At 39.5% G+C, this 11349-nt stretch overlaps 1 protein-coding gene across 1 annotated transcript in view; it reads left to right on the top strand.

The window, feature by feature from the left end:
* The window catches only part of LOC103520540 (glypican-4), a gene marked incomplete at both ends in the record, with an annotated part of 13163 nt that extends 1835 nt beyond the window's left edge, over positions 1–11328 (top strand). Inside the window, 8 exons of the mRNA XM_008485640.1 lie at positions 680–742; positions 6107–6335; positions 6554–6605; positions 7444–7574; positions 8078–8409; positions 9261–9383; positions 10317–10495; positions 11117–11328. Of these exons, the coding sequence (XP_008483862.1) occupies positions 680–742; positions 6107–6335; positions 6554–6605; positions 7444–7574; positions 8078–8409; positions 9261–9383; positions 10317–10495; positions 11117–11328 (1321 nt within the window). The remainder of the gene's footprint in view (positions 1–679; positions 743–6106; positions 6336–6553; positions 6606–7443; positions 7575–8077; positions 8410–9260; positions 9384–10316; positions 10496–11116) is intronic.
* Between the last annotated feature and the right edge of the window lie 21 nt (positions 11329–11349).

Genomic DNA, 11349 nt, shown 5'->3' with positions numbered 1-11349 from the left:
TACAGTCCACGTCAACTGGGAAGTCCGATGGAAGCGCATGGAGGGGAACCGCAACTTCTCAACTGTAAGTCGGACAGTTCTAAAAGTTTCACCATTCGATTCGGCGTGAAAAATCCCATGGGATCAACTATTCACATACTTACTTGTTAATCAACGAGCTATTTTTTTGACGATTTTTTGACAAAGCTCATCGGACTTCCCAGTTGAAGTGGACTGTAAATAGAATTATAAGCCAAAGCAATTAGCAAAAGCAAAGTAGGTACCTAGGTACCTATTAAGTGTTAATTTTAATCAATCAAAGCTTCTCTCTCCCCCCCCCTCTCTCTCTCTCTCTCTCTCTCTCTCCCTCCCTCCCCTCCCCCTCCCTTTCTCTTGGAATCCTTTTTATTACCTTTGGAATTTTTTTCGGCTAAAGTTGGTTGGAATATAAACAGGGGTGAAATTCAAGGGAAGGAGAGTGAGGGGAGGTAGGAGAAGAAGATGAAAGGAAGACCTGATTGAGGTGATGGACAACTTCTTCTCCACCCTATATCAGAAGATGTTCACCGTCCTGAACGCCCAGTATACGTTCGACGACAAGTAAGTTGTGAAACACCCTGTTTTTTTTTTTACTTTTAACTAGCGCGACTTTTTGGTTGTGAGTTTAAAACTTATTTTAAGTTTAACTCTTGGATTAAAGAATCTCTACCTTATATCAGAAGATTTTCACCGTCCTGAACGCCCAGTATACGTTTGATGACAAGTAAGTTGTGAAACACCCTGTATACATATAAGGAATTTTTAATTGTGTTAAGCATACTTAAATGTTTGTCACAAATATCGTTCCCCTGTTATTACACCTAGATAAATTTTATTTCACCGTCCTGAACGCCCAGTATACGTTTGATGACAAGTAAGTTGTGAAACACCCTGTATACATATAAGGAATTTTTAATTGTGTTCAGCATACTTAAATGTTTGTCACAAATATCGTTCCCCTGTTATTACATCTAGATAAATTTTATGGCTTGACTTAGGTAGATACCGTGACTTGACTATGAGTTTACCGTGACAACCAATACGACACTGAGGTTGGTTTGCACAGGTTCCCCATGACTTCACGTGACGTGATGGTAGTGTGTTTCTACCTTTACACCCATATTTCATTTAGAATTAGTCTGGTGTGTACGACTTGGGGAATTTATAGAACGAATCTAAAGTCAAACAATAAACAAATAAATAAATGTAGAAACTAAAACAAACAAGCGCGTTATATTTTATGGCCAGGTATTTTGATTGGTTAATTAAACCAGAAGATTAACTGAGACATGAGTACGGGGCTTTGTTTTATCTTGTTCGCCCGATATCAAGATTACGAGTTTGGCACTGATCCATATGTATTAGCTATGGTGTTACAACTCTAATGAAGTCTAGAGTGTAACTCAAGTATGTATTGTGAGTTGGAAATCCGAAACATTGTCATACGAGTATATTATTTACGAACTCAAATAGACAGCGTCGTTTATTTGAGAATTTGACCACATAATAATAGAGCTCTAAGGGTTAGGTGGTAGAGAACGCCTAAGGCGTTAACCTCGCCTAGTGGTTACCTTCCACTCAAGAGTCTATTATTATTATTATTATTATTATGATATTTAGACACTCTGAAATGGTGAAATGTTAATCTAATCAGACTCTTTTTATCTAAATCTGAATCATACCTCTACTGCTTTCAGTGGTAAAATTAAAAGAGGACCTCATGACTAAGTGGAATAAATTTCATCAGGAATAAGTAAATAGCACATTAGATTTACCTACCTCGGTGGTGTAGTGGTCAAGGCGCTCGCCTGGTAGTCTCTCTCTCTCTCTCCTCTTCCCACTCTCTCTCTCCCTCCCCTCCCCCTCCGTTTCTCTTGGAATCCTTTTTATTACCTTTGGAATTTTTTCGGCTAAAGTTGGTTCGAATAGAAACAGGGGTGAAATTCAAGGGAAGGAGGAGGGTGAGGGGAGGTAGGAGAAGAAGATGAAAGGAAGGTAGGGGAATCAGGTGAGAGGGAGTGTAGGGGAAGGTTCATAAAAAAGCGGGGAGGGGGGAGGAAATAGTGCTGGAATTTCATGAAGAAAAATGGGGGTTGAAGCCCCCAATGAAGTAAGCCCATTTATTTCATTTTGCAGTGGCTCTTTGTCTTCAAAAAGAGAGAGAGAGAAAGACAGGGGAGGGAGAGAGAGAGAAAGAAAGAGAGAGAAAGAGAAGGATATGAGACCAATTTAAGATAAGAAGGAAAAGAATTTGGAATTGAATTCATGGGGAAAATATTAAGATAAAAAGGGTGACTGTCTGAATGTCGATTCTAAATTCAATAAGGTCCATGGAAAAAGGTAAACTACCTTTTGAGGCTTTGAATTTTAAGAGTAGAATAAATTTATTATTATTTGCCTTCAGGGGTTTTCCATTCCAGGACCGCAATCAGGGTTCAAAGTTTAACTTAAAAAAAAAAAAATATATAAAATAATAATAATAAAATAAATAGAATAGAATAGACTAGAAAACCACACCAAAAACTTTAGTGTAAGTTAATCTTCTCTTTCACTTAGCAATCTGATTCAGATTATCTGATTGGTTGATTTCAAAATTTTCAGCCAAAGAGATTGCTTAGTTCAAATGTTCAATCTAAACCCAGTTTAAACTCTGTGCCCCGGGCCATTAGCAATCTTATTGGTTGATTTCAAACGTTGTAGCCAATGAGAATGCTTTTGGTTGATTTCATACGTTGTAGCCAATGAGAATGCTTAATCCCAGAGTTAAATGTGTTTTTCCCGTCTATAAAATGCTTTTTCACTTATTGATATAATAACTATACCTATCCATCGTGCATGCAGATTCAACACTTATACTTAACTTGAAGAACCAACACTATACAATAACTATCTATAGATGGCTTATATCTGGTAGAAGTGTAGAACCAACACACTATAGCTGGCTAATCTCACAGTGCAGTCTCATTACTCATTTGTCACGCCGTATTAGCCTCTCTAATTCTATTCTATTCTATTCTCTCATATCTTTCGATGGGATAATGTTCGTTCTCGGAACGGCTGGCTTTCTCCTATCCTGTCTTCCTTCTTTCTTCGATTTCGGGACAATAGGACCTTAGCAATTACAGTTCCCTCTGTCAAACCTCTTTTTTTTAAGATAATTTATCATTATCACCTAAAGAGAGCATATATTTTTTATCCCCTAAAAAGAGCACATTTTAACTCCCTCTTGATCACCTAAAGAGAGCATATATTTTTTATCCCCTAAAAAGAGCACATTTTAACTCCCTTTGTGATCTTTGCTTTTCCCAGGTATTCTCGGGCTGTGCCGGGGTGGATTTTATCCTGATGGGATAATGTTCGTTCTCGGAACGGCTGGCTTTCTCCTATCCTGTCTTCCTTCTTTCTTCAATTTCGGGACGGTAGGACCTTAGCAATTACAGCTCCCTCTGTCAAACCTCTTTTTTTTTAAAGATAATTTATCATTATCACCTAAAGAGTTTATATATTTTTATCCCCTAAAAAGAGCATATTTTAACTCCCTTTTGTGATCTTTGCTTTTCCCAGGTATTCTCGGGCTGCTCTAATCCGGGCATTATTTCTAGTCGGAAATTACTCTCTAGTCTCTCCAGGTACCTAATGTTTTTCCTGTAATCTTCTCTTTCTGTGTATAATATTCAGGATGATTGTTTTTGTCCCACACTCTACAGGGAGTTAGTAAAGTTTATGAACACCTGAGGAATGAATTTCACTAGACTAGAATATGGAATTATTTGTGTTCCTCGGGCTGCGGCAAACCCATTCTGGGCCGACGGAAACGCCAAGTCTCCAATTCGGGACGCACCAATTCCCGTCCCTCCTTCCCTCTCTCCGAAGATGTAGACGAAGAAGAAGAGGAAGACGAAGAGGAAGAAGAAGACGAGGAGGAAGAAGAGGAAGAGGAAGAACCCGTGATAAACAATAGGCAGGGAAATCCGCGGAGAATTGAAGGAGGAGATGGAGAGGAGAAGAAGGCGGGAAGCAAAGAGGAGGAGAAAGAGGAGAAACCCGCCGAGCTGGGAGGGAATTCGTCGAGTAACGATTTGGATAAACTGATCAAAGATATAAGGTGAGTACCTACAGACAGAATAACATCTATTTATTATTTTTGTCAGATATTATTTACTTTGGGGGGAAAAACTGATATACTAGAGGGAACTGGAGGTCTTATCATTCCGAAATCTAAAGAGAAGGAGGTCAGGATAGGAGAAAACTAGCCGTCCCGAAAATGAACCTTGGCCGTCTCGAAAATGAACCTTGGCCGTCTCGAAAATGAACCTTGGCCGTCTCGAAAATGAACCTTGGCTGTTTAGGACTAAGTTCGCCCGGAATAAAATAGAACCTGCTATAAAATAACTTTATTTATATTTATATTTATTAGATAAAATAAAAAAAAAGAACACAAATAATTCCATATTCTAGTCTAGTGAAATTCCTGATCCTATCTTTTATTATTATTTTTAGGGAATAAGTATATATTTTTTTATTTCATTTGGGAATAGATTTTTAACTTTATTTAACAACTTGATGGTTGACTCAGTAATTTTGTGAATGCATATCATTATACCTATGAAGTCTCGGAACCGCTCTCGCATTACTTCATGACACATTCTTTTAATCTATCCAGCCACCAGCCAGGAATTCTGTCATAGCGTGAAAATTCCACCACCAATTTTTCATTATTTTTCTAAATAGACTCTCAGCCAGCCTAGTTAGCTTAGTTGGTAGTGCGTCTGTCTTGTAAGCGCTAGGCCGCGGGTTCGATTCCCGCCCGGGGCGGATTTTATCCTGATGGGATAATGTTCGTTCTCGGAACGGCTGGCTTTCTCCTATCCTGTCTTCCTTCTCTCTCCGATTTCGGGACGATAAGACCCTAGAGTTACAGTTCCCTCTGTCAAACCTCTTAAAAAAAAAAAAAAAAAAAAAAAATAGAGAAGTGGTCAATGTAATCAAATTAAAATGTTCCTTCTGATATTATGTTGTTTCATAGGTACCACCTCCCTCCCAAATAAATGAGGAGGTTCAACAGACCTAAAGCACCGTTCAAACCGGTGGAAAATTGGTATAATACGTCGGTGAAACCGTCATAATAAATTGGTATATTGGTAATACCGGTATAATTTATTGGCTTGAGATGTAAAGGCAGTGTTTTCCGCCCGCCAGTACACTCGACCGTAAAACACCAGCCTTACTCACTTTACACCGCTTTTTCACTAGATCTTAGCCTTTTGCGTACAGAATCAATTTCACCAGAATCGCTCTTACGGTAGGATTCATGTCCCACATGAAACTCAAGCGTTGTTGTTACAGTCAGACGTAAACAAAACATTTTTTTCAAATACGGTAGGATTCATGTGAGACATGAAACCTCCGAAAAGCGATTTGTGGTAGGCTTCATGTCACACATGAAATTGTTCCCTCGCTTTTAATTTATTTTCTTTTTTTTCCTAGTTGAGATAGAAACATCTGGTTTTTTTTGTCTTCTTCGGAAATCTTCGGACTATAATTCCGAATGCTTTGGAATCATAATAAACAAACACTGGTTGACTCAGTAATTTTGTGAATGCATATCATTATACCTATGAAGTCTCGGAACCGCTCTCGCATTACTTCATGACACATTCTTTTAATCTATCCAGCCACCAGCCAGGAATTCTGTCATAGCGTGAAAATTCCACCACCAATTTTTCATTATTTTTCTAAATAGACTCTCAGCCAGCCTAGTTAGCTTAGTTGGTAGTGCGTCTGTCTTGTAAGCGCTAGGCCGCGGGTTCGATTCCCGCCCGGGGCGGATTTTATCCTGATGGGATAATGTTCGTTCTCGGAACGGCTGGCTTTCTCCTATCCTGTCTTCCTTCTCTCTTCGATTTCGGGACGATAAGACAGCAGTTACAGTTCCCTCTGTCAAACCTCTTAAAAATAATAATAAAATAAATAAATAGACTCTCTGATTGAACCCCGAACCTATGGGTATCTTACAAGAGTTTCTGTACTCTCTGTTACAAAAAAAAAGAAGTAAATTCTCTCTACTTTTTGTTACAAAAATCTCGAGTTTCTGTACTTTCTGTTCCCTCTCCCTTACTCCCTCCTCAACTCTCCCTCCCACAAACCCGAACCAAGACAACACCCATCGTGTTAACATGGGAATGGACGACAACGGGCAGGACCAGAACGTGATACCCGTGGTTCCCGTGACCTCACGGCCTCTCGACGACAACCATGAGGATAACAACCTCAGTCCGGTCTCTGGATTCAAAATAGATGTTAATACAAAGGAGGAGGTGAGAGTTTTGTTTAAATTTAACGTAGGAAATAAGTTCCAAGTTTTTTTTTTTTAATTCGACGATTTTGCAATAATTAGTGTTTTACCAACTCTCGAACAAAAATTTTGACACATCTTCGGCAATTTGATTAGTTTTTCTGGTCTATTCATCGGGCAATCGGGCTACACATTTTTTAATAAACTCTCAAATTGATAAAATGTCTTCTTTGTTCCCAGTTGATGCTGTTCACCAATCACATTTCCAGCCGGAACATTGAGTTCTCAGCCGGTGGATTTTTCAACCTAAACACTCATCTCATTACATCGGTAAGAACTAAGAATAGAAACTCCAACCTTTTTTTTTCTCGAGGGAAAAATGTTGCTTTTTCCTAAAAAAATAATTGAACATTTTGGGTAGCAAGAACGATACTACTACATAGTACTTCAGAAAGTCGTTATTTATTATTATTATTATTATTAGTAGAAGTACCAGCGTCTGCCCTGTAAACGCTAGGTCGCGGGTTCAATCCCCGCCCGGGGCAAACTTCATCCTAGACATCACAGATAGGTTTCGTTCTCGGAACTGCTGGCTTTCTCCTATCCTGTCTTCCTACTCTCTTCGCTTTCGGAACGATAAGACCTTAACAGTTACAGTTCCCTCTATCAAACCTCTTAAAAAAAAAATAAATAAATTTCGGCTGTGCACAAACCCTCTCTACTACCAGTAATGAGTATGAAAAATAAACTTAATAATAACCTATAATTGATTCACATGCCTTCAGGCACACTCCATTTGTCACGGGTCTAGGTTTTCCTTTCCCAATTTAATTTGAAGAACTCATTTACTGATGAAAGTTTGTAATGAAACTTCTCTATCAAACCTCTTAAAAAATAAATAAATAAATTTCGGCTGTGCACAAAACCTCTCTACTACCAGTAATGAGTATGAAAAATAAACTTATAATAACCTATAATTGATTCACATGCCTTCAGGCACACTCCATTTGTCAAGGGTCTAGGTTTTCCTTTCCCAATTTAATTTGAAGAACTCATTTACTGATGAAAGTTTGTAATGAAACAATAACAATGAAACAAGTTAATTCTAAACTCCTTCTTTTGAATTCCAGATGCCATTGAAAAGATAGCCGAAAGACTGTTGGGGCCTTTCAACATCGAGATGGTTGTGGAACCCATCAATATTAAAATATCAGAGGCCATCATGAACTTCCAGGAGAACTCACAACATGTCTCACAGAGGGTAAGTATTGAACTCTAGGGCTCCCTTTCCATTAATAAAAACCTTTAAAACCATTGCCCAACTTTTATAATAGTTTCTGAGCCTTGGAAACAGGATAAGTAAAGTCAAAGGCCAGCCTAGTTAGCTTGGTTGTTAGCGCGTCTGCCTTGTAAGCGCTAGGCCGCGGGTTCGATTCCCGGCCGGGGTGGATTTTATCCTGATGGGATAATGTTCGTTCTCGGAACGGCTGGCTTTCTCCTATCCTGTCTTCCTTCTTTCTTCAATTTCGGGACGGTAGGACCTTAGCAATTACAGCTCCCTCTGTCAAACCTCTTTTTTTTTAAAGATAATTTATCATTATACCCTAAAGATATATTATTCTTTTATCCCTAAAAAGAGCATATTTTAACTCCCTTTGTGAATCTTTGCTCTCCCAGTATTCTCCGGTGGCGGCAAATATTGTTTATCCCCTAAAGAAAGAGCACAGTTTTAACCTCGCCTTTTGTGATCTTTGCTTTTCCCAGGTATTCTCGGGCTGCGGCAAACCCATTCTGGGCCGACGGAAACGCCAAGTCTCCAATTCGGGACGCACCAATTCCCGTCCCTCCTTCCCTCTCTCCGAAGATGTAGACGAAGAAGAAGAGGAAGACGAAGAGGAAGAAGAAGACGAGGAGGAAGAAGAGGAAGAGGAAGAACCCGTGATAAACAATAGGCAGGGAAATCCGCGGAGAATTGAAGGAGGAGATGGAGAGGAGAAGAAGGCGGGAAGCAAAGAGGAGGAGAAAGAGGAGAAACCCGCCGAGCTGGGAGGGAATTCGTCGAGTAACGATTTGGATAAACTGATCAAAGATATAAGGTGAGTACCTACAGACAGAATAACATCTATTTATTATTTTTGTCAGATATTATTTACTTTGGGGGGAAAAACTGATATACTAGAGGGAACTGGAGGTCTTATCATTCCGAAATCTAAAGAGAAGGAGGTCAGGATAGGAGAAAACTAGCCGTCCCGAAAATGAACCTTGGCCGTCCCGAAAATGAACCTTGGCCGTCTCGAAAATGAACCTTGGCCGTCTCGAAAATGAACCTTGGCCGTCCCGAAAATGAACCTTGGCCGTCTCGAAAATGAACCTTGGCTGTGTTAGGACTAAGTTCGCCCGGAATAAAATAGAACCTGCCTTAAAATAACCTGAACCTAACGCCTGAGAGACGGGCGCGCTAACCTCCAAGCTAACTAGATGGGTTTGAAAATTTTTGACCCCTACACCGTACGTACCACAGGGATCTCAACTTAAAAACATGTTCATAGGGTCATAGGTAAAAAATTAAAAATCATATTGTAAATATTTAGGTAATTTTTGCATATTTTAGTTAGTGAGCACCAAAGTTGTGATATAATAACACAAAGAAATTGCATTTATTTATTTATTTATTTTATTTTTTATAAAATAACCTGAACCTAACGCCTGAGAGGCGGGCGCGCTACCCTCCACCTCCAAGCTAACTAAATGGTTTGAAAATTTTTGACCCATACACCATACGTACCACAGGGATCTCAACTAAAAAACATGTTCATAGGGTCATAGGTAAAAAATTAAAAATCATAGGTAATTTTTGCATATTTTAGTGTTTCTTAGGGTAAGGTTTTGTCTAGTTCTAGATTTCCTCAATTTCTAATCCTTTTCGTGTTTCTGTTTCTCGTTTTAGAAATCGTGTACGACAGACGCGTAACTTCTGGTCTAAGCTCCCATATCAGATGTGCAATGAGAATGACTACTTCTCTTCAGGAGCCCAGGATGACAACTGCTGGAACGGATCTGACAGAGCAAGGTAATTACCAAACCCCCACCTCCCACCAGATTTGTACCTCGGGACTTGGTCTCAAACAACATAGTTTGGTTTTTGGCTACCTCCCATATCAGATGTGCAATGAGAATGACTACTTCTCTTCAGGAGCCCAGGATGACAACTGCTGGAACGGATCTGACAGAGCAAGGTATTTTTTTTTTTTTTTTAATAAGTTTCCATTTATATTTGATCGACAAAAAACTCAGAACATACATTTTTTTATAAATGGTATACCCATCCGTATAAGCAGAGCTTGTGCCACGGATGGGGAAGGTTGTGCCACGGATGGGGAATTACCAAACCCCCACCTCCCACCAGATTTGTACCCCGGGGACTTGGTCCCAAACAACATAGTTTGGTTTTTGGCTTCCAAATTTATACCCATCCGTGGCTCAAAAATCTGCTTTTTTTTCTTACGAGTTTCGATAGAGGGCACTGTAACTGCTCAGGTCTTATCGTTTCGAAAGCGAAGAGAGAAGGAAGACATAATAGGAGAAAGCCAGAAGTTCCGAGATCGAACGTTATCTGTTTAGAGAAAAAATCCGCCTCGCGCGGGAATCGAACTCGGGATCTAGCGTTTACAAGGCAGGCGCACTAGGCTGACTTGTTCGTGTGAGAATTTTGTGTGATAGCGCCTGTACTAAACCGTAGGGATCAGGGAATCTTAAACTGCGCGCCATCATAACAGGTTCTTTTTCCGAAAGGAAAATGGAACTAAGCTAAACTTGTCATGCTTTTTTACTTCCTATTACTAATATGTAGCGGAGCTATACTAGTAATGAGAAAGTATTGCAATCGGTCCAAATTTTCAAAATCGGGAAATGGCTGGAAATATCCGTTTTGTTATTTTTAAAGCACTATATTCTTCAACAAAAATAAATTCTGTTCTAATTTATCTTTCTTCTCCCCCTCCAGATACACTACCTCCATCATCGGTGACGGTCTTCAGAACCAGGCTCGTAATCCAGAGGTCCGGGTTGATACCTCGCGGCACAACAGTTTACTCAGCGAGCAGAGCTATGCCCTGAGGACCATTAGTACCAAACTCAAGTCAGCCTATAACGGCATGGATGTGGAATGGATAGACGCCCCTGGTGAGTACTCGATGAGAGGTCGTGGGTTCGAACCTGGGAAAAAGCTTTTTTCTTGTAATCCTGCCTTCCCAAGCCCAGGAGACAGTCCTTAAACAATAGGTACTAATGTCATAATATTATTGGAATACCAACTTGGAAAAAAATAGGACCGTTTGTTTTTGGAACTTTTTACAAAATAGAGCCAATTAGAAATCCAACGACCCTGATCTTTAGGACAACAATACATGAGCTTTTAGCTGGTTCCAAAAAAGGGAAGAGAATCGTAAGTACTAAAAGGTAGACAGAACTACTTACGTACTAAAGATGTACCACTTGCTTAAGGTTATATTCTATTCCCCTAGTGCCCAAACCTTTTCAGAGGAAGACCGACTTGAATTTTCAATACAGTCGTGATCAACTTACCTAATGAGAGACAAGTTTAGAGTAATCGGATGTGTTTTTTTTTTTTTTTTTTTTTTTTTTTTTTTTTTTTTTTTTGGGGGGTTGGGTGGACTAGTGGTAGTGCTGTCACAATTTAATCTTGTAATTGTCATGATATGTCAAAATTTAATAATATAAAGCACAATTGTTGTTACTATTACTATAATCTCTAATCAATCAAAACCCTATCTTCCCTTCCAGGATTCTTCAAAGAGCTTCTGTCGACGTCGAAAAAGTCATTCCACGACATGTTCAAACGCACGTACGGCATTATCTACGAACAAAACTCGTTCTTGTTTACCGACCTGTTTGAAGAATTAGAGAAGTACTTCTCTCGGGGCAACGTAGACCTGATCGAGGTGATGGACAACTTCTTCTCCACCCTATATCAGAAGATGTTCACCGTCCTGAACGCCCAGTATACGTTCGACGAC

This window comes from Diaphorina citri, unplaced genomic scaffold (genome assembly GCF_000475195.1).
Source record: "Diaphorina citri unplaced genomic scaffold, Diaci psyllid genome assembly version 1.1 scaffold3758, whole genome shotgun sequence".
Classification (NCBI taxonomy): Eukaryota; Metazoa; Arthropoda; class Insecta; order Hemiptera; family Psyllidae; genus Diaphorina; species Diaphorina citri.
This window is presented reverse-complemented; position numbering and strand designations above follow the sequence as displayed.